General features: G+C 46.0%; 1 protein-coding gene across 1 annotated transcript in view; it reads left to right on the top strand.

Moving 5' to 3' along the window:
• PLSCR5 (phospholipid scramblase family member 5) overlaps nucleotides 1–24,243 on the top strand; it is a 38,312-nt gene that overhangs the window by 673 nt on the left and 13,396 nt on the right. The window contains exons 2-3 of the mRNA XM_075569415.1: nucleotides 3,733–3,767; nucleotides 6,531–6,587. Of these exons, the coding sequence (XP_075425530.1) occupies nucleotides 3,733–3,767; nucleotides 6,531–6,587 (92 nt within the window). The remainder of the gene's footprint in view (nucleotides 1–3,732; nucleotides 3,768–6,530; nucleotides 6,588–24,243) is intronic.

Here is a 24,243-nt window from a genome sequence, read left to right as displayed (position 1 = left end):
GTGAAACAATCTTCATAAACAAAAATAGTATACTTCACAGAGCAAAAGACACTCAATGATGTGGACTGACACTTTGAGAGTGAAGGGAAGGTCTATTCTAGGTAACAATTCTACAGAGGCTTACACTAGGGGGCCTATGCAGAGAGCAGCGCTATTTCGAAATTCGCCATTTTTTGGAGAAAATCGCGCAGAAAGCAGCAGAAAATGGCGAGTTCCGAAAAACGCGCCAATTTTTCTTTTCTATTTGTAAAACTCGCCTCGCGGCTGGCGAGAACCTCAATCTCGCCAGTTTTAAAAATATCCGTATGCAGAGAGGCGCGAACGGCATCTAGCGGCTGTTCGCGCCAATAAAATGGCGCGATTGTCTCCGTTTTGCCTCGCCAAAAAAAACTGCCGCTCGCGGCCATTGCAAAGGGAAAAAAAAAGGCGCGAATTTGTTTTAACACATTTCTGAAGCGCGCATCTCGCCAATTTAAACTCGCCACACGCATCCATGTTAAACATAGCAGAATTCGCACTTTTCTGCATATGGAGATTAAAACTCTCCAAAAAAGCTACTTTTTAATAAATTCGCCAATTTTAAAATTCGCTGCTCTCTGCATAGGCCCCTAGGTGTTTCTTTTTAATCTATTGAGACATTGGGTTTATCTACACACAGGGGTTGATTCTACAGTATGTGCCAAAGTGGATGAAGTCAATGGGAAATTTAGGATGAAAAATTGCCTGCTCGGTTGCTTCAGCACATATAGAATCCGCCCCAAAGGGTCCAGTCTGCATTAGGTTTTCCTGGCGTTCAATCCAGCCATGGTAGAATATGTATGATGTGAAGAATTGTCTAGGAACTCTCTTCCTGCACTTGCCTTTTCTAACTAACACAAAGGTCTCACCTTAGATGCAAAAAGGAAAATAGAATGAGCACCGCTGGAATAGGAAGGCAGGAGGCACGTGCGTTGAAAAAATCATTTATTACGGCATAAGAGCCAAAAAGTTAAAACTGCAAAGTGAATCCTCTGACACGTTTCTCGCCTCTAGGGTGCTTTACCAAAGAGTGATTCCTGTTCGGTAACAAACACTATAAATAGCCTCCTCCTCTGTGCACAGGTGCATCATGAGCCACCACCAATCAATCACCACCTGTGGCGACTGAACGCCGCTTCCGAGATGTGAAGGCAGCCGGACATGCACCTGTGCGCTGGAAGGAAGCTCAAGCCTTGAAGAAGTCGGCGCAACAGCTGATGAAACGCGTTGATTTACGTCACTGTGTCCAGCAGCTGTTTGTGGGAGGAGTGTGGATCAAAGAGTGAGGAGTGGAATACATTCAAGTCTATGCCGGTATATCTACCGGAAGTTTACTGTTTCACAGTCAGTGTGGCTGAGTCTGATATTCTCCTGCTACAACGGAGATCACACATTGCAGTGTGCAACTTTAAAACTTCAGATTTGTGGCAGGCTGTGAGAAACAGGAAGCAGGAAGCAGGAGACTGTCTCCAGTGTTACACTGTCAGCATCACGTGGTCACCTTACAGCGTGCTATCGCTGGTGCAGCTGACGGAGGGACGCGGGGACCCTTGGGGTTCATCGTGGTTACACTATCTGGTAAGATCGTTCCTTTATTCCCTACATCTGCCCTGCCTGTCATCTTTCAGCAACCTTTTCAATACGGAGGTTATCTTTCAGCCAATTACTGATATCTTTACTCAATATACACGGCTACTTTACTCACCTCAATTTGCTATTTTTTCTATGCTACAAGTGATTTATCATTTTCAATAATCATCACTCCTCCACAACAGACTTTTTGGACATTTTATTTGGTATTCTACCATTTTTTATCTTGGATTACCCCTCTAATTGTGTTTTTTATCTGTACATTTAGTGTCTGTGTATTTTTTGTGTTTATGTCCAGCAACCAAGCTTTTGTTGTTTTACAATAAATTTTCCCTATATATTTTCATGTGCTATGTAGGATTGCACTTTTTTTTCTTTTATATATATATATATATTCAAACAACACGTGAAGACACCTGTGCACAAGAAAAATGGGCACCCCTATAATACCTGGGAGATATGCTAATCGGATATGCTAATGACTGCTATCTGAGAGGTTCCCACTTTTTGTGCACATGTTTCGCCCTCTCTCGAATAGTTGCATCTGGGTGACTCTACAGAGGTCCTCTCCCCTGCTGACGTCATCCATCCGGGTACACGATCATCAGCCAGTTGAGACGGAGCCGGCAAATACGAAGAGAACAAAATTGGGACAGCTCGTCTGCACAAACATCCTGTTTTACCTGGACTCCGTCAGGCCATGCGATTCCCCTTCTCCCCCGCTCACGGTATCCATTTGGGTTTGGGACCACCAGTCAGTGGAGACTGCCGGCTAATATAAGAGTATACAATCTGAACGGCACAACTGTTCAGAACCAGAGAGGTCTAAATGCTTTTACTTACAGGGAGCATTTCATCAATATCAACGTTCCACATGACCGGGACCTGATAACATTTGATAAAGCCTGTTTTTTCCTGACATCACATGAGTGGGCATTCAGACACAATTTTTGGAACACATTTCAATTTTATTAGCACATTTGCACTATGTATATTTTTTTCTCTCTTTCATGAACATGGAGAGGCTCGCGATTTAAAGTTTCTTGCTGTCCTACCTAATAGATGTTGGGAAACATCTCCTGAAAGAGCAGCATCCCTCTACAAGGGTGATATTAAAACATTACGTTATATAAATCACGTACTCTCCTTTAATGCAATAAATTTGCCGTTTTTGATTCACTTTTGGTGTCTTTTGGGTTTGCGCTTGTTTTTTGCTTAGCACCCGTATACTACCTGGGAGATATGCTAATCGGATATGCTAATGACTTCTATCTCAGAGGTTCCCGTTGTATGTGCGCGTGTCTCTCCTTACATCGAGAAGCGCAGTAAATATATATACAGTATTTGTTTTACATTATCTGGTGGTAGTACAGTACCTGCATACGAAGGTAGGTGAATGTAATTTTTGTCATTTGTAAATTGATCTGCAAATATTCGCACTTGCGAATAAACATCATATTTGCAGTGAATTTTAATGTCGGCGAATAATTTGCCCATCGCTACAAAATTATCTATTTGTAAGAAACGTTATAACAATAACCCAACTTTGCAATATAAATACAATTTAACTTGATACTCCATTCTAATTTGACAACAGACATATGCCAAACTAAGTACAGTATACTTTATAGGACAAAATCCTCTGTAAACTCACCAGTCAGAAAGTGCATAGCCCAGCAGATGCTAATGCTAGTTATAGACTATGGGGACATAGTATATGGTACAGCACCCCAAACTCACCTGCAAAACTAGACACCCTCTACATCTCAATATGTCGCTTTTTATTACAATGTTCCTACAATTGATAGAAAAACATGAAATTGTGGTATGGGAGGGAGAACACTAGCTACTGTCCTAAATTGCATTGGGGTGCTGGGACTATGGTTATGTAAAAAATAAATACTATGAAGAGACATAGGTCGAAAAAGAAGGTCCCTAATTTAGCACTCCCCGCGGTGTAATGATTATGTAATTAAAATATAACCTTTATTGGTAAATATGTAAAATATTTGTGGACTAGACAAAACATAACATAAACAGGTCTTTGGAGAACCACTTGCTCAAAATGTCTCTCTCGGATTATTGTGTGTATGATATTTTAATCTGTGATATTTATTCCTGTAGGAAAGATATGAGTTCACCTTCAGGTGAAGGTAAAGGTAAGAACGCCTATTTCTTACAAAACGTGAACAGCACTACTGAGTAGGTAAGCAGTAATCACCTAGTGTTATCTGATACTGCTATTCCTAATATAGTGAAGTTAATGTTCGCCACTGAATGGAGCGCGTATGAGTGTAATAAAAGTGATTAAAAAGCCTAATATCAGGATTTCAATGTTCCTACAACACATATCACTGCAAAATGCTCAAATAACTAGTTTGGCTATCACCTGAGTCCAAACGCATAGAACATTTTTCCTTACGTTCTGGGCAAGCTACGCACCTATCTGAACAAGCACGTCTCGCCCCCTACCCCACGTAGCTCTAATCACCTGAGATCTGCCCCCAAAAAACTGTCCACTGCCTCAAGTTTTAACAAGGAGTTCGGCCACTCCTTCTCTGACCATGCACCATACAACTGGAAAAACCTACCAGAGACTCTCAAAACCGCCTCCAGATTAAGTCATTTCAAGACTTCAGCTGTCTCACATTTTAATTTTGTCTGTAACTGTTACACACGCTGATAACATATAATATCTCTAACTGACCATGACATGTCTGTAAATATGATGAATAATTCATTTGATGTAACCATGTATTGTCACCATAACTCTGTGCCCAGGACATACTTGAAAACGAGAGGTAACTCTCAATGTATTACTTCCTGGTAAAACATTTTATAAATAAAAATAAATTAATACATATTAGAAGCCATAACATTATACACAACTATAAGCCATAATTGTGTAAGGGGCTACATTGTTATGTCATGTTCCATTATTAACTTTGTTTCAACTGTAGGCAAATGTCAATTATTCTGTACAATCCTGGCAAAAATGGCATACACCCGTATTATATTTATGAACTATATACATTGTGCATGTACCCAGCAACGCAAAACTTCTCCAAATTGCAACTCAATGATATAATCAAGCAACTTAATGATTGTGGTCTTATATAATTCAAAGATAAATCAATTTCATGTCCTACAGTATGGAGGAAAAAAAACTTTATTAAATTATTTTGTAAGAAACACTGCTTTGAAAATACTTTGATGTTATACTGTTCAGCTTCAAAGCCAATATTTTTGAAAGCTCAAATTCTTTGTATATAATATACACTCAGAGAATTAAAGCTTTAAAATTATTTTTTTTACACTTAGCTACTACTGTGGAAAGGCAGAAGCAAACTGACCTCAGAGAAAATGTTTGATTTAAATGCCAGCTGTGGCTTAGATCCTCTCTTTGTATATACTACTTTTATTTTTCAATTCTTCCCAGTGTGTGGAGATACTCTTCATTGTTAACTGCAGGGTGTGCTGCTGCTCACCAACAGCTACGTAACTAAAATAATGAAGCAGTTTATGTAATATTTATAACCACTGCATCTAAGTTCATATGCATGCAAATTAAACGTGGAATCATCTTTTGTTTTTTTGTTGCGAGGCTGTTATCTGGTTGTAGTGAGCACTTTAGTAGCAATATATTTTGACACACTCTATTACTTGCTCGGCCGTATTGTTGTGTTAAGTATTACCAAACTTTTAGGCCGGTGGACCCCTTACCAAGCTCTGAGCCTTATCACTGTTAAAGTGAATGGGCCCATATTTATTTACTTATAAAAATTTTCACCAGTAAGTAATAAGAAAAAATAGAGGAATAACCCCTAGTGATGCTGACCAGGAAAAGTCCATGTGTTAAAGTGATATAGCTTTTAAATCTTCATATTCCTCCAAACAAAGACAGCTTGATATACTCAGGACTCCAATATCCAAAATGTTATTGTCCCTTTAAACACCACAACACATAGACTCCACTAGCCTACAACAGGTATATCTTATGTGGTAGTCAAAGTGGTTTTAGGAGCTGGATGATCACATGAATGAAGTAACAAATGTAATGAAGTTACTCACTGCCGACCTTGTGGAAATCCTGGTGCTGTCGGCGTGCTCCTACCAAGGAGTATCGGCATGCGATGGTTGTGGACGGCGGTGCAACTGCTGTTGGAAAAATTTGACCAGTACTGCAAAAAGAACATACCATCTGAGAGAAAGTACAAAGCAAAGCAGCAGGATTAAGACTTGTTGTATTCATACCTTTTTTTCTTTACGTGGGCTGAAAGAGTAGCCCAGTGCTAAGAAGACTGTTTTGGATGCAGATGAACCCAGTTGAAATCTCAGTGGCAGCTCCGTTTCCGATCTTGGGATTTTCATTTTATCTTCCTGTGCCGGAGGCCCCAAAATTAGATTGTAAGATCTTCAAGGCGGGGACGTGCACAATTCTTCATATAGTGCAGCGTACATTGTCAGAGCCCTATGGCAAAAAATAATAATATTTTGCTATTTAAAGGTACAATCAACATGAGATTTTTAAGAAATGCTAAATATGTATCACTGTTTTTTATTATTATTATTATTATTATTTTTTTACATTTCCAATACTATATAGCATAACATATTTGGGCCCATATTTACTAAGCAGTGCTATTCCGGTGCTTGGCAACGCCTACTTCATAATTCTGTGCCCAGGACATACTTGGAAACGAGAGCTAACTCTCAATGTATTACTTACTGGTTTGCGATGGTTGTGGACGGCGGTGCAACTGCTGTTGGAAAAATTTGACCAGTACTGCAAAAAGAACAAGGTGCAAAAATTTATTGAAGGCACGTTAAAAACAGTAAGAGAACACTCTTATGCGTAAGAGTGTTCTCTTACTGTTTTTAACGTGCCTTCAATAAATTTTTGCACCTTGTTCTTTTTGCAGTACTGGTCAAATTTTTCCAACAGCAGTTGCACCGCCGTCCACAACCATCGCAAACCAGTAAGTAATACATTGAGAGTTAGCTCTCGTTTCCAAGTATGTCCTGGGCACAGAATTATGAAGTAGGCGTTGCCAAGCACCGGAATAGCACTGCTTAGTAAATATGGGCCCAAATATGTTATGCTATATAGTATTGGAAATGTAAAAAAATAATAATAATAATAATAATAAAAAACAGTGATACATATTTAGCATTTCTTAAAAATCTCATGTTGATTGTACCTTTAAATAGCAAAATATTATTATTTTTTGCCATAGGGCTCTGACAATGTACGCTGCACTATATGAAGAATTGTGCACGTCCCCGCCTTGAAGATCTTACAATCTAATTTTGGGGCCTCCGGCACAGGAAGATAAAATGGAAATCCCAAGATCGGAAACGGAGCTGCCACTGAGATTTCAACTGGGTTCATCTGCATCCAAAACATTCTTCTTAGCACTGGGCTACTCTTTCAGCCCACGTAAAGAAAAAAAGGTATGAATACAACAAGTCTTAATCCTGCTGCTTTGCTTTGTACTTTCTCTCAGATGGTATGTTAAAGGAAGCTAGCCTATTTTTCAGGACAACAAGGTGTCTAGGGCTTGTACTCAAAGTAACCAGGAACCTTGCCTCAAAATTCACTTGGCTCTTAGATAGTAAGCATTGCAGCATATTTCCGTCATGCTTGTCATAGCTGTCAGCTTTATGTTGAGGACAAGCAGGCAAGATCAATGCATAAAATAAACAGGGATGATAGGAATGATATCATTCACACAGCACACGTTCTACGGTTGTGATTTGCTTGATGGGAACAACACCAATAGCTATTAAATAATAGGGGGAAATAAAACTTGCTAATAAAAACAACAAGTGAATGTGAAAACCTGTGTTAGTCATGACAGCTTTAAATCTAGTTTAGGATCCTAGATTAGCTCGCCATTTCATATTATTTTCCTTTTCAGAATTAAAAAGAAAAAGTGCGAGTTCCAAATCATTAAACTGCTCTGATAGAAAAATACAATGTTAGAAAATCATTTTGACAGCCGACACTTCAGAAGCAACTAGCAGATCAGCCAGCAGCCAAGTACATAACTATCAAAAACATTTCCTCTGAGGACCACACCAATACTATTGCTCCAATATCTGAAATGCATAATAGTACAAATAGTAGAGCTGCTCACTTTGACTGGTGTTTTAGTTTGGATCTAAAAACAAAAAAAATCCACTTTTGGATTTTGTTCTGGTTTTATTTATATACTGTGGTGCAGCGTCTTCCCGGCAATCTCCTGTGTCTCCCCCTTCAACTCCCAGCATACTCCTGCAGCTTCCGTGAAAAGGGTCGCGCAGCATCAAATTACGCCACGTTGCCATGATAACGGGACGCTACGTGAGGTCACGACGTCACGCGCCGTCAAGTTGCCATAGCGTCCCATTGTCATGGCAACATGGTTTCAATTGATGCCGTACGGCCATTTTTCACTGAAGTTGCAGGGTAATGCCGGAAGTTGAAGGGGGAGACGCAGAAAAATAGCCATTAATATCAAAACCGGAAAACACCGGCATCAATCCTTTGCAATAAAAATGCATTTACAGTCAACTTCATTTCCTTGGCGACTAACCACTAAGGCAATGAAGGGGTTAAGAAACAACAGCAGCTTTATTTGGGACAGATGGGGTGAGTGAAGCGGGTACTTGGCCCTTCATTTACCCCTGTGCCCCTAATAAACATTACAATATGTAATAAACACAAATACACACCCACCCCCTGTGGCCCCACATAAAACCATGATTTCATTTTTTATACACAGGATTGATACCAGAGGCCGGCGGGTGTCCCCGGGTGGTCCCCGTGGGTGTCAGTAGGCCTCCAGGTTGTCACCATGGGTTTCCGGGGTCCCCCTGGGGGTACATGAGTAGTCCCATTGGGTGTCTGGTGGTCCTTGGGTGGTCCCCATGGGTGTCTGTGGGCCTCTGGGTTGTCCCCGTGGGTTTCCAGAGGCCCCAACGTGGTTCCTGCGGGTGTCTGGGGGTCCCCTGGTGTTCCCCATGGGTATCTGGGGGCCCTTGAGTGGTTCCCATGGTGTCTAGGGGCCCTCAGGTGGTTCCCACGGGTGTCCGGGGGCTCCACAGGGGTACCAGTGGGTATCCGGGTGTCCTTGGGTGGTCCCTGTGGGTATCTGGGGGTCTTCAAGTGGTCCCCGTGGGTGTCCGGGGGTCCTCGGGTGGTCTCCGTGGGTCCCCGCTGACCTGCGGTACCAATCCTGTTGTAAAATTTTTTTATTTGGCATACATTTCAATAAATACACCTGCCCTGCCCTCACCCCCCGGCCCCAACCACCTAACACATTCCATACAGTAATGTCAAAATAACTATTATCCAGATATGGATAATAGCTAATTTGCCCATTATTAAATCAAACATTAGCCAGGCAGCATAAAGAAAGTAAATAAAAAGCGTTCTACTTACCCCTGCCATAATGAAGGGTGTCCTCGTCAGCATACTGCGGGCCATGTCCTCCGTTGCCAGGAAGAATACAATAAGTAATACAATCAAATGGCCCCTAACCCCTTAATAACCTTAGAGTTAATAACTGCTATAGTAATTAAAGGGTTAAACCCTGTCCCCCGCTAGCCACCCTGGAGGCCTAACCACCCACCCCGGAACCACTATACCTACCCTGTACCCATTGATTAGCATAGTGGTACATCATACCCAAATAATATGGGCATGATAAGCCACTATAGCAGTCAATGGTCACCCTAATAAAAATACATGAAGGCCCAAAATACACAAAAATAAAACATACACAAGCACCTAAACACAACAATGCAATAAATAAAAACCCTAGCCAACAAATTCAATTAATAAAAGCACTAACCAACAAAACAATTTAATAATTTTAACTAGTAACCTACAAATAAATTAATTAATAAAACAACTAGCCAACACATCAATTAAAAGCAGGAGCCAACACAAGAAATAATTCATTAAAAATGCTAGTCAATCGGATAAAGAAAATATTTACAAGCCAGCAAAATGACAAACAATTAAATCCAAAAAAAAAAAAATGAAATAGAAAAAATAACACTCAACAGAAAGCAAGCATTTGCCAAAAAAATGCATTGCCAAGTACTGTATTTATCTGTGCCCTATAGAGGCACCGATTAATACATTGTCAATGGGCAATGAAAAACATAAAATAAACAATATACAATCCAAAAACCTGAAAAAAATAAATTTCCATACATTCAATATTTTACTTACCTTTAGAAGCGTTGGCCCTCCGAATCCAACTCAATCCGACGCCATCCACCTTGAAGATCCGGACCAGATAACAAAATTCTTCTTTCTTGATCTTTGTCACGCCTGTATGCCCACAGACCAAGCTTGACCCCAATACTGAGGTGGGAATGGTATGATACCACACACCCACAGCAGTGGGAGCAAGCCCGGAGTGTGGTATAGCGTTGCTGGGCCTGTTGGAAGAGTTGTTAGTGTATACTTGCAATGCTTGGGGAGTGTCCGTGAGAATAGTCGTGTCCGTTTGCCAATGTCCAGGGATCCACAGGGTAGAGTCGTTAGAGGGCAAGCCAGACCCTAACAAGCCAAAGGTCAGTGGAGTCGTATGCGTAGCAGGGTTCAAAGGGATACCAGAGAACAGAGTAGTCCAGGGTAAGCAGGGGTCAAAAGCCAAGGAAATCCAAAGTAACACAGGAACAGGTAATCACAGGAGCAGAGAGGGAGCACAGCATAGGTCAGGGAAACAAGAACTATGCAGAGCGAGGAAGAGGTGGACAGACAGGGATTATAAAGGAAGGTGCACCAATGACAGAGAGGGGAGGAGTAGAGAGAGAAGTGGGTCTATTTTGATCTGGTTTGAAACTGATTGGCCGGCGAAGCCGGCCAATTCAGTTGAACAGCAATTCTACTTGTTGCCAAGTAGAACAAAGATAAACCAGTCAAACAAAAATTAAATGAACCCAACAAGTGCACTGATGAAGTGCACTTAAAACAGGAGGGTTAAATCTAAAAAAACCTTGATGGGGGATACCGAGCAAAGCACCCCGCCTAACGCCCACTGGGAGGCAAACTCTGAAACCGTCCCAGTAGACTCGGCGTACGAGTACTCTGCCCGAATACGGGAGTGCACCAGCGCCCGAAACATGGCCACGATGTTTGTTGGGACCCCCCCTCCAAACACTGCTTCCTGGTTTTACAAATGGCTACCTTAGCCAATGCCAGGAGCAGGTTGACCAGGAGATCCCTAGGCTTATTGTTCCGGGACACTGGGCACCCAAAAATAAAAAGATGAGGGGAGAAGTGTAGCCAGAACTGCAGGAGAAGGCTCCTCAAGAAGGAAAAGAGGGGCTGCAGTCTGGCGCAACTCAAATAAGTGTGATACACGGACTCCCGCTCGCCACAGAAGGGACAGGCGGCGGGGTAGTCCGTGAAGTGTGCCAAGTATTCTCCTGTGCTCAGTGCACCGTAGAGGACCATCCAACTCAAATCCCCGGTGGGACGAGGAACCAAGGATGAATAGAGTTCCCTCCACCGGAGTCTCTCGCCCTCATTCGCAGGGAATACCCGCCTCCAGATAGTATCTGGGCGGGTGACAAGGGCGAGGTAATGCACTATATGGAGCACTAGAGAATACAAGTCTTTCCTCGGCATGCCGCGGAAACATGCCGGGGACATATCCCCCAACCTGCTGAGGTTGGGGGAAAGAGGAGCCCGAGTGGGTTGCCGTGGTTTGGGTTCCACGCAAAGATCCAGAGAGCTAGGGTTGAAAGGTTGACAAGGCTCTCTGGTCTGCAATACCCCCTCAATGAAGGTGCGTGAGTCGGGGTGGATGGCATCTTTAATCTCCGGGATCAAACGACGAGGGACACGGGCAGTACGCAGACCCATACGGGGCGCGAGCACCTCTGCCCTAACCCAGTTTCGCCGCTCAAAGTCCAAGAGATCCCCGACTCTGGTCACCTGCGCCAGGATTAGCCGGCGGCAAATAGAGGGTGAATCCAACATCCGAGCCCCCACTGCTGGATTATACAGCAGGGGCTCGGCGAGGAAATCAACCCCCACCGCCTGTTCCTTCCCGGTCGTGGAGACCAGTTTCCAGGCCTTAAGTAAGTCCCGGTAGTATGCCGGCAGCACAAGAGGTCTCTACTTAAACCCTCGGGCCTGATGATAAACAGTTGCCGGTCATACCTCATATTGCGCAGCTGGCGAAAGAAACTGGTCGCCAGCTGGCACCACTGCGGGGACGGATCAGCGAATAGGTATCTCTGCAGGTATTGGAGGTGGAAAGTGTGTAACTGGGAGCGGACACACACCACTCCCTGTCCACCCTCCTCCAAAGGGAGACACGCAACTCCCGCAGAGACCCAATGCTTCCCCATCCAGAGGAAATCCATCAACCTCCTCTGGATCTTGTTGATAAATTCGGGGGTTGGACCCATTGCTATCAGCCGGTGCCATAACTGACTGGCCACCAGCTGATTAATCACCAGGGTTCTTCCCCTAAGGGAAAGCATTTGCGACAGATACACCCATGACCCCAGACGAGCAATGACCCGTTCTTCAAGATCACTGAAGTTTTCTGGGGCCGGGTCCTCTGCAGCAGACAGGTAGACTCCCAGATACTTGAGAGTATCGATCTCCCACGAGACATTCCGAAATGCGGGGGGCAAGGAGTTCACCTGTAAGGGACCCACCAGAATGCCGGAGTACTTGGACCAGTTTATCCGAGCAGAAGAGGCCGCGGTGTAGACCTCTTGGCACGCTTGTGCCCACTCTATATCATCTAGGTCCTGGGCCACGAGGAGCACGTCATCGGCATAAGCCGACAGGACTACCCGCATGTCGGGCTCCCGCAGCACCAGCCCGGTGAGCCTCCTCCTCAGTTGGCAGAGGAAGGGCTCAATGGCCAGCGCGTACAGTTGCCCAGACAGGGGGCACCCTTGACGTACTCCCCGACCAAACACAAAAGGTGCCATCTTGGACCAGTTGATCTTCACCAGACACTCTGAAGAGGCGTACAGCATCTGGAGAAAGCCCACAAATTGTGGGCCGAAGCCAAACGCCCGCAGGGTCTGCATAAGGTAACGGTGATCCACTCTGTCAAACGCCTTCTCTTGATCTAGGGACAGGAGGCGAGTGATAGACCAGTCCTCTGTGCGTAGTGCATCAGGTCCCGGACCAGAAAGATGTTGTCATGAATACTCCTGCCCGGGACAGTATAGGACTGGTCGGGGTGAATCACCTCTGCCAGCACGGACTTGAGCCTCAGCGAAAGTGCTTTGGCTATGATCTTATAGTCCGTGCTGAGCAGTGAGACCGGTCGCCAGTTAGAGATCTGGCGGAGATCTCCATTCTTCGGCAGCAGAGACAGTATTGCCCGCCAACACGAAAGGGGCATCTCACCGGTCTCCAGGGCTTCGGCTAGGACCTCGGTGAAATCAGGTCCCAGCATCTCCCAGAAAAACCAGAAGAACTCCACAGTCAGCCCGTCTAGCCCCGGCGTTTTTCTGCGGGACATGAGATTGAGGGCTTCAGAGAGCTCGGCCAGAGTCAATGGTAACTCAAGCCGCTCCCTTCCATCCTCACCGACCGTGGGAAGACCCTCCCATAAGACCCTGCATTTATCTGGCTGGATGGACTCCGGAGAGAAAAGATTTACATAGAATCTCCGGGTTCTGTCCCGGAGGCTCTCCGGGTCAGTCAGAGGGGTACCGTCCTCTGCCAACAAGCAGGTGATATGTCTACGGTTTCCCCTCTTTTTCTCCAGCGCGTAGAAGAGGCGCGACCCGCGATCCATCTCCCGAAGGAAGTGGATGCGGGATCGCACATATGCCCCCGGAGCTCTCCGATCTTCCAAGTCCCGGAGAGCGCACTTCCTCTCCACGTATGCACTCTACAGGTCCCGGTCTCCCGCCACAGACAGCCACTTCTCGAGATCGAGCACCTCCTCCCTGAGGGCCCCGATCTCAGCATCGCGCCGCCTGCTGGCACCTCTGGTGTGGTCCTGACAAACGAGGCGCAGATGAACCTTGCCCACGTCCCACCACTGCTCTAACGTGGCAAAATCTGATCTGCAGCCTCTCCAGGCCATCCAAAAGTCTCGGACCGACGTCGCAAACCCCTTGTCCTCCAACAACGTATTGTTGAAGTGCCAATATGCGGCCGAGGGTGCTGCAGGTAGCAGCGTCACCGTCACGGACGCACAATTGTGGTCCGAAAACGGCGCCAGCCTAATGGCACTGGACTGGGCTCGTGACAGGCTGTGGTTGGATATATACAGCCTGTCGATCCGGGACCAGGACATCCGTTCACCCCTAAACACCCTAACATGGGTGAACACAGTGGATGCCTCAGGATGTTGTTCTCGCCAGACGTCTACCAAGGAGTAGCGTGTGATGACCTCCCGCAAGGCCGACGCAGAACACGGGTGTTGCTCCGGACCATTCCGATCTTTCTGAGCCTCGAGGGTACAGTTAAAATCACCCCCGAGCACCACGTATTCGTCCGCGTCGACTGTCTCCAGGTATTCAGACATTCTGCCGAAGAACTGCCTTCTCAGGGGTCCGGTGGCAGGAGCATACACGTTCAGGAAATTAAATGTGTAGTCCTCGTGCCGGACCCTGAGATGCAACAGGCGACCTGGAACAACAGTTTTGGCAAGCAGTAGCTCTGGTTGAAAGGACTCAGAGAACAGGGTCACCACCCCACTAGATGACGAAGTGAGGTGGCTGAAGAAGACCTTGCCTCGCCACTCCAGATGCCAGCTGGCTTCAGCCTCTGGAGTGGTATGGGTTTCCTGGAGGAAACTCACAGAATACTTTCCCTTCTGTAAAAAGGAGAGTACCTGGAACCTGCGAAACCCGTCCTTACAGCCATTCACGTTAAGTGTACGATGCTCAAAGCCATTGGTAATCAGGAGTTTTGCTTTCCACAGGCGCTCAGGGAGCTACACCCCGAGAAGCCTTTATGTGGTCTCGCATCAATTTATGAAATTTCAGGACACGAAGATGGATAGGCCCAGAGATTTTGGCCTTGTGGTTAGCCCTGATGTATACTAAGAGAGATTGGAGAATGACCGAGGCATCCTTCCACCTTCCAAGGGCCAACTGCACCTTCGTGGTTCCGTGTTTGCAGAGGGTATCCTCCAGGAAACCATCTAGCTCCTGGGCAGGGATAACAGGGGTCAAAGAGTCCACCGCCTCCACGGTGCCAGAGGACTCCTCACTGAGCCCCAACTCCCCGAGCTCCTCTTGACTGAAAAACTCAAGAACCCCGCCCTTCCCTGCGGGGGCCTTTCTCAGCCTTAGAGTGGGTCCCCTCCTCGGTGTTTCTACGAGGGGGTCCACTATGTCCTCCACATCCAACCCCGGGGTAGGATGTTCAGGGGTAGCTGGTGGCGGTATGGCGGAGGTAGCGGTCTCCCTAGTGTCCTTGGGGGCCAACGAGGCACTCAGTGCCCTCCTGGTCTCCTCTACCACCATGCGAACAAACGGGATGCCACGGGCGTTCGCATTAATCGCCGGAGGGCACTTTTCTGCAAGTACCTCATAGGGAGCGTCCAGCCCAGCAGTCGCCTCCAACAAAGTGCCCGACCAAAACTCCTCACCAGGAGAGCTCACATCTGACATCTCCCAGATGCAAAATGAAGTGCTTGTTAAAACACCCTCACCCACACCCGCCTCCCCCGCTCCATCCTCCAAACCCCCAACAACAGGGGTCAGCCCTAGCCCATCCCCTTCTTCCGGTGACACAAACCGGGGCTTAGCCTCAGGTATGCCACCCGAAGGCGGCACAGCCGGAGGGGGATCCTGGCCGACCTCCGAGTCCCCGAAGACAACTGCGTCCGGCGCGGCAGATTCACCGAAACACAAGTCCCCGGGGGATGTTCTCCAACTGTGAGGGGTGTTGGAAGGCTCCCCAACATCCATTTCTAGGAGCAAAGCCTCATGTTGTTGAGCACTTTGATCTTCCACCCCAGGGACACCGGGTATATCCTCCTGCATTCCCTCCAGATCTTCGAGGGGGGGGGGGGGACTGCATATTTATGGGGTCCGGCTTACACTGGCTAATCCTAACCTGTGGGCCGGACAGGGCCACCCTGAGCGGAATTGATGTTGCATTCCGCTTCGGAGACTTCTGAGTGTGAACGTAATACGGTTCACCCTCCTCGCCCTCCTCAATCACCCTCTTGTTCTTAGTTTTTGCTTTCCTCTTCCTGGGGATTGATTCCCCAAAAAAGGGTACCGCTACCTCTTCAGCGGAAGCCTCCCACCGCTTCCCCGCACCCTGTACGGTGCTTACATTGGGGGTAGGGTGCTCCTGGGGGGAGACAGCGACAACAGAGGGTGACTTCTTCAGGGTTACTCTTTTCTTCTCCCTCTTTTTCCTGGGGAGAAGTGCAGACGTCACAGCCCGAGATGGGGCAGCGACATCTCCTGTGGTCCCAGGGGGGACCTGGGCCCCTGAGGGCTCCGCCGTGGTGGGTGCAGCGATACAGGGTGTCTCCTCCCAGGGGGGGACAGTGACAACAGAGGGTGGCCACTCCAGGGCGACCCCCTCACCCTCTCTCTGCTCCCCGGGGAGAGGTGCAGATGTCACTGCTCGAGACGGGGCAGCGACATCTCCTGCGGTCCCAGGGGGTCCTGGGCCCCCGAGGGCCCCGCCCCAGTGGGCGCTGCATCACAGGGTGTCTCCTCCTGGGGGGGGGGGACAGCGACAACAGAGGGTGGCCGCTCCAGGGCGACCCCCTCCCCGGGGAGAGGTGCAGATGTCACTGCTCGAGATGGGGCAGCAACATCTCCTGCAGTCCAAGGTGGGACCTGGGCCCCTGAGGACCCCTCTGTGGTGGGCGCAGATGTCACTGTTCGAGATGGGACAGCGACATCTCCTGCAGTCCCAGGGGGGCCTGGGCCCCCGAGGGCCCCGCTGTGGTGAGCGCAGATGTCACTGTTCGAGATGGGACAGCGACAACTCCTGCGGTCCCAGAGGGGACCTGGGCCCTCAAGGGTTTTTCCTTCTCCCTCTGTTCTTTGGGGAGAGATATAGACGTCACTGTTCGGGATGGGACAGCGACATCTCTTGCGGTCCCTGGAGGGACCTGGGCCCTCGAGGGCCCCGCTGTGGTGGGCACAGCGGCACCGGTTGTCTTGGCAGAGGGAGGGGCGGGTGCAAGAGCTGAAGTGGGATTTCTATTCCCTTTGGGGCAACTCCTACAAGTGTGCCCCAGCTCCTTGCACAAATAACACCTAACCCCCTCCGTGCCATAGAACACGGTGTATTGAATGCCCTCGTAGGGCACCCTAAAGGACCCCTCCACAGATTCTGTGCTCCCCGGCATCAGCAGCTGTACCTGCCGCCTAAATGAGAGCACATGCCTCAGTGCCCTATCCCTGCAGCCCAAAGATAATTTTGTTATAGGAGACTTAGGGGCCTATGCAGAGAGCAGCGAATTTTAAAATTGGCGAATTTATTAAAAAGTAGCTTTTTTGGAGAGTTTTAATCTCCATATGCAGAAAAGTGCGAATTCTGCTATGTTTAACATGGATGCGTGTGGCGAGTTTAAATTGGCGAGATGCGCGCTTCAGAAATGTGTTAAAACAAATTCGCGCCTTTTTTTTTCCCTTTGCAATGGCCGCGAGCGGCAGTTTTTTTTGGCGAGGCAAAACGGAGACAATCGCGCCATTTTATTGGCGCGAACAGCCGCTAGATGCCGTTCGCGCCTCTCTGCATACGGATATTTTTTAAACTGGCGAGATTGCGGTTCTCGCCAGCCGCGAGGCGAGTTTTACAAATAGAAAAGAAAAATTGGCGCGTTTTTCGGAAATCTCCATTTTCTGCTGTTTTCTGCGCGATTATCTCCAAAAAATAGCGAATTTCGAAAATTCGCTGCTCTCTGCATAGGCCCCTTAATGTCTCCCAGGGTTTGCAGGTGCGGCCGCAAGAGGCTGTCTGGGATAAAGGGGGGCACATTTGAAAGGATGACCTTTGTGCCTAACCCCTCCATGGGTTCTATCGGGATGTAGGTCCCCCCTACACTGATGCCTTTCTGCACAAGGGTGTGGGTGGCAGCCAGCGTATGGAGGAAGAAAATGCCCCTCCCATACATCTTGCTGGCCGCCACCACAGCAGAGGGACCCACAACGTCTGCCACAGCCCTCACATAGATCTCCATGTTGAGGCCAAGTGACATTGGGCATCTCACCCCAAGCTTCCTGCTCAGACAGGGCGTGGCCCCACATTGTTATTACTGGGGTCAACGCCTGAAGCTGCCACCTGCGCCCATGTTGGAACTGGGACTGCAGGGGTTAAACTGACAACAGGAGCCGGGGGAGGTGTGGCCAGGGCACTGGATGTACCAGGCCTAGGGCTATGGTTATTGATCCTAAGGGCCCCAGTTTTTGGAGTCCGATATCCAGGTGTGGCCCCCGTTGCTGCACTAGTCCTATTCCCCCCAGGCATGATAAAATAAGCCTCTAAGTAAGGGGAAGAAATAGTGCTTAGGGAGAGAGATGCAGAGAGGAAACTGTCCCTTTAAGAACCAATTAACTATCTCTGCACAGGGAGGGGAAGAAAAACAGCTTTTAAAACCTGCTGTAATCTTCTCTTTTCTCCCCTTATTATTTAACTCTCTCTCTTACAAGAAACCACACCACAATATTGAAGGTCTTAAAGTAAGACTCAGAGCTCCCAAAATTGCAAATGACAAAAGGAAATCAGGCTTAAAATAAAGTGAAACTAGAAGTATAACAAAACAACCAGGGGTAGGGGAGGAGAGAGGGTTTGAGACTGCAGTTTCCAGCCAGCCAAACTGCAGCTTATGCTGGGTTAAAACACTGCAGCCTCTGGGTGAAAACCAAAAACGTTTTTTAAACCTGAAAATGCACCCAAAACCCTCTATAAACTCACAGTATACTCACAGTATACTCCCCCACAGATCCACAGTAAAATATACCAAATAAAGAAAGAATAAAGCTGATTCCTTACCAAATGCCTGGGAGCTCTTCACACACGCTTCTGAGTGAGAAGCTGGAGATAGGTCAGGGAGAGAAGAGGAGGAGACAGAAGGGGCAGTCAGGGGAATGGCCTGAACAGCTTGGGAGGCGGAGACAGGGTAAACCTGATAAGAAGAGTCTGTGCACGCGCCCCCTGTAAGCTGGGGATGCGCGCGCACAGGCTGCAACACAGGCGCGGTCCGCACGGAGCAGGGGAAGACTGCAGGAGGGGGACGGAGCCAAGAGGAGGGGAATGCGTGCGAGGCCTGTGCCCGTGCGATGGCCAGCAAAGGCAGAGAGGAGCATGCACGCGCGTCCCCCGTGGGCTGAGGGGGTGCACGCACCGGACGCGTCACCAGGCGCGCGGAACGCCGCACCGCAGGCATCACGCGAGGAGGCAACGGGACGGATGGCACCACAGGGGAAGGTAAAGGAGCTACCACGGGGGAGAGGGAGCGGGGAGGATTACAGCAGGGGCTAAGGGAGTGCGTGATTATGCGAGACCTGCAGGGAACGCGCTGCGGCAAGGGGAGAGAGGTGGAAGATGAAGGAGAGGAGTGGGAAGGAGAAGAAAGGGTAACAGGAGATGGGAAAGAGGGAGAGGAAGGAATCTCCTGAGTCGTCACAATCTTCTAACACCTTCTTTCTTCACCTGTAATTATTTCTTTCTTTTCTTCATCTTTTTTCTTCATCTGTTAATCCAAAAACCCACTGGTAAATGCACAACACGATGTTGACTCGTCAGCTTCTTGAGCTCAAATGAGGCATCAAGGCCTTAAATATGGCCTGTGATGTGACATGTTTATGTCAGGTGGTACAGCTCCAATCTGACTGGACGATGTATCATGTGCCCGCCTCTTTTTTTTGGAGAAGGGTGTGACGTCATCTTCAAGGGAGGTACGTCACATCCTTCAAACCACATGGCCATATCACATGGTATTAGAGCCAATGGGATTGAAGACAATCCCTTAAAGTGACGTCACATCCTTTAGACAGTATTTAAATGGTAGAAAATATTATCAGGGTATTTTCTCCATGTTTGTTATTGCTTAGTATGTTGCTTTCCATGAACATGTAAAAACATTTTTTAAGAAATCTAAGGGTAAAAGGGGACGATAGACAGCACTCTGATGGTGTTAAATATATGCAATTGCAGGGTGCACGGAACAAAAGGGGACCCTTATTCCCCTGTATAGTACTAACAAATCTAAGTAAGTACCAGCACTCACTGTCTAATAGCTAAATGATGAAAACTGTTGTAATGCAGAATAAACATTTAATAATAAAATGAACCAGAAATAAATCAAACTCCACACAAGCAGCTGAAGGAGCAGAGCCACTGAGGGTTTGACCACTTCATTTATTTTTCTCATTAACCTTTCACTGACTGTGTGGACTCTTGGTGCTCATTTGCAAGCTGCTTTCTTGCAAGCTGTGTTCAGCTTTAACTGTACCATTAGTGGATTCTTGCTGCCCTGCTATTAGCTTTTTAGCTGTATTTAGCTTACACTATATGTTTACTAGCTATTTTCAGGGGTGTCTGATTTGACCAGGTATAGGGGAAGGGAGGCTTAGGGAAGTACCTCTCGGTCCTTTTGGACCAGGGGGAATGGGCCAGATGAAGAGGTAGTCCCTCGAAACGTCGCCCCCCTAGCATACTTTCCGTTCTCCGTTTTTTTTGTGTATATTCCTTGTGTTTCATGTTTTTTCCCCTTTTCCTTCTTTCCCCCCCCCCCACCCCTCACTTTGTGACATGCCCATTTGTGATACTGGTTTCTGCAAACACATATGATTTATTTCTGGTTCATTTTATTATTAAATGTTTATTCTGCATTACAACTGTTTTCATCATTTAGCTATTAGACAGTGCGTGCTGGTACTTACGTAGATTTTTTAAGAAATGTACTTTATTGGTACAGTAGATCTGGCATCCTATAGACTAATGCTATACATTAACAGAGTTATACATGTATAGATACACACAGATGCATTCTAAATATGGAAAAAAGCTAAGGATCAAACTACTGTAAGTCTGATGTTTCAGAATTGATAAGAAACATGGACATTAAATATGTACATATTATAATAATAGCTTGTTCTTGTATAGAGCTGCTAGTTTTATGTAGCGCTTTACAGAGACTTTGCAGGCACAGGTCCCTGTCCCGTAGAGCTTACAATCTATTTACTGGGCGATAAAGTGACTTGCTCAAGGTCACAAGGAGCTGACACCGGGAATTTAACCTGGTTCCCCTACTTCAAACTCAGGGAGTGCCAGTCAGTGTCTTTACTCACTGAGCCGCTCCTTCTCCCATATTAAATATGTAATGAACATATAATGATTTTCATTGACGAAAAGTGCTGTGCATAGATTATGTTGAATTATCAAGACAAACGCATGTTTTCCTTCAATGTTGAACAGGCCATAAATGTATACCTTTATATAATGGACTATATTTAAGTAGCTCTATTAAACAAGACACTTCACAGCCTATTCATTTGAATGAGTTGTAAGGTGTCCTCCAGCACCAGAAGGTGTTTTATGGAATATCCCTGTAACCCCCTTTGGGATTATGAGGGCCTTAAGGGTTGGCCTTAAGGGTTAACCGTGTGGGCTCACATAGAGTAACGCTTCCCTCCCATCACATAGTACTGGTCGACCTGGCAGAACCTAAGTCCTGCCCACGTCAGCCTGGTGACAATGACATCACAGTAGGGAATATATATATAGTGAGGGAGAAGGTGCTGGAACAGGTTCCTGGAGGAGTAGCATTGGAGGAGCCTCGCTGTAGATAGTGTAAATAATGTTTGGTGTATAAATAGCTCTATAACAGTGTAGTGACCCCCTTTCTTGTTTTGTAGTTAGGGATAGTGTCCGACCTAGATAGTGTCCATAGGAATGGCTTCTCCCGACTCTCCTGTTTCAGATGGAGAAAGCCTATGCCTAGACGAGGTTCCCCAAGCCAAGGCCTTGAGGCAGGACAGGATCAGCCCAACTTGAGGTTCCTTGGCTAGCTAACACAGAAGAGAAAAAATGCTCCCTTCTGTCTTCAAACGCACTCCATAGTGCCTGGTTAGTGGCCTCGATATTTGGGGGTCATACCCTAGTTTTTTCTACTAGCTAACACAGAAGGCCACAAGGTGGCATTCAGTACCCAAGACAGGGATAATGATGACAGCCTGAGGGGATCTACACTAGTACATGGCCCAGCAAGGGCCCGCAGGAGAAGGAGCTCTAAAGACGCTATGTAGGAGAGGGATCATTTAGGTAACCCATTATGACCCAAATCTTAGTACCTGCCTAGCGGGCCGAGATTGGGGCCGCTAGGACAGTATATAAAGTGGTGTATGTTAGACTGTGCCTTTATTGACGGCGGTTATAAAGCTCCTGTTTGTATGAATAAAGTTCCTGGTGCCCATCATTGCATTATCAATTGCCAGCCTACACAGATCATAGACACCTGATGTACAGCTCCTTAGGAGCCGGGCAAGGAGGGCTACACCACCATTTACTAAATATGGGCCAGTGTGGTATTGAATAGTACAATGCTTTCAAAGAACTGAATTAATATTTGTTTCACATTCACCACAAACATTTCCAACTTACATTGCCCAGATTACTGTACGTCTGTAGATCTGAATATATTTTTAAAAGTAATTGAACACATGATATTTTGTAATAGACCTATATACAGTACTGTCTGCATTTGTTATATATTTTGTAACATTGAGACGTCACAATGATGGTTAAACACACACAGATTTGGCATTGTGTGATTTACAATGCTAGGCCACTTTCTCTGTAATGTTTCCCGTGTCAGTGACAGATAATAATAATTACAATTTGAGTTGTGGGAATAAAACTCTGAATTGTTTCCATTCCTTTCTCGTTGCCTGTATTAACAATGAATAACATCAATCCATCACAGATCCGGGTAAAATAAAAACCCGTTTGTTGAGGAAGGCAATCAACATTTTCTAGGAACCAAACTCTACGCTTCAGGAGACTTTATTATGAAAGAAGAGAAATGTCTACGTGATTCCTTCTCTCTGAAACTCGTTTATTATGTATGAATGAATAATAGAGTGCAGCATAGCATAAAAAATAACACAGAAGAGTATCATTTAGCTTAAGATTTTGTGTTCTGCAATGACTCAACTCATGTTTATGTGTATATCGCCTGTTGTATCTTATTGACACCATATTATCTATGAAAATTCTTTGCAATTGATTGCAGTCTTTCACCTGGTTATCTACAGTCACACAATATACATGAGTTTGCAACATGAGATGGGAAAGTTTTTTCCTACCTGTTCCTGTGGAACATAGCACCAAGTAGGACGCCTGTGAAGTATCTGTACATGCTGAGAGCTGCCTTCCATACTGCAAAAAGAAAAGCCTTTGCTTTTAACCTGGCTCCCTTTGAAGAAGTGGCTCGGGTGGCTTCATGGCCTCGCAAGGTAAGTCAATAAATGATTATTTTTAATAGCGGATTCATACTTGCTGTACAGCCGGAAGCATGGGCAAGCCCACTAAATAATGACCTTAGGTATTTGTCTGACTTTAAACCATAGATGAGAATAATACGACACACATAATATAACACAATGGGGTGTGTGAGATTGTCAAGTTTGGTTCTGCACAGATAACTGATCTGTTTTATCTTGAATCAGTCTTCCAGGTGTTAGATTGAGGCTACCTATTCTGTAACAGAGCGCCTTAAAATATAATGTATAGACACTTCACAAGCTTATGTGGTTGATTCAAATGAGAGATGGAAGCAAGTGGCAAAATAATTGGCATTTTCTAGAAATGATGGAGAATTTCCATATTAAAAAAAAAGCCTGTTTTTGTGTGGGCTGGAATGACTATAATTACTGATCGTTTGACCCAGATTAACTAAACTCTGCTAGCCCATTTAACATGATGTTGACCTGTTAATTAACGCCCAATCATAACACAGCATTCACTAAAAAATGAATATGATGTTAACAAGGTTTTACTCCTGTATAAATCATTGTGCTATTTATAATGGCTGTTATTCTGAATGAGTCTATTCCAGCCTAAATTATATTCATCCCATAATTTCCAAAGTCCGTTAAGGATAACGGCCGGGAAATAATGAATCATTATTTAAGTCAAATCAAATTCTATCCATGCAGACACTATAAAAGGGCTATAGAGCAAGAAAATAACATACAAAATCAGCGCTATTCCTACTGTGCTACTAGAAACAATATATATTTAAATCACTAGTAGCAACAATTATTATACAATTATAATTATAAAAAATTGAGAAATTGATTGTTGAGTCCAAATGTGAGAATGTGTTGATTCGCTGGGCAGCAAGCACAATTACAGACTTTTCTACTATTTTTCCAACAACAACAAGGAGAACCATTGTTGTCATGTACTACAAAAGGCTGTTGCTGGAAGAGGTGATAGAGAGAGAGAGCGAGAAATGACATCACCATGAGTGCACGTTCAGCTTCTTAGATATCACTTTTTGATTGCTGAACACACACGGCATCACATGATAAAATAAATATTAGTAGCTTAACCCCTTTCCTGCCAGAGGGTCAGCAATGCATTGTAAGGTATGCAAGAGGATACAATATTGTTTTAGACGCTTTAACATCTTATTTTGCACATACCCATAATTACAG

The sequence above is a fragment of the Ascaphus truei genome, chromosome 14 (assembly GCF_040206685.1).
Source record: "Ascaphus truei isolate aAscTru1 chromosome 14, aAscTru1.hap1, whole genome shotgun sequence".
NCBI classification, from domain to species: Eukaryota; Metazoa; Chordata; class Amphibia; order Anura; family Ascaphidae; genus Ascaphus; species Ascaphus truei.
This window is presented reverse-complemented; position numbering and strand designations above follow the sequence as displayed.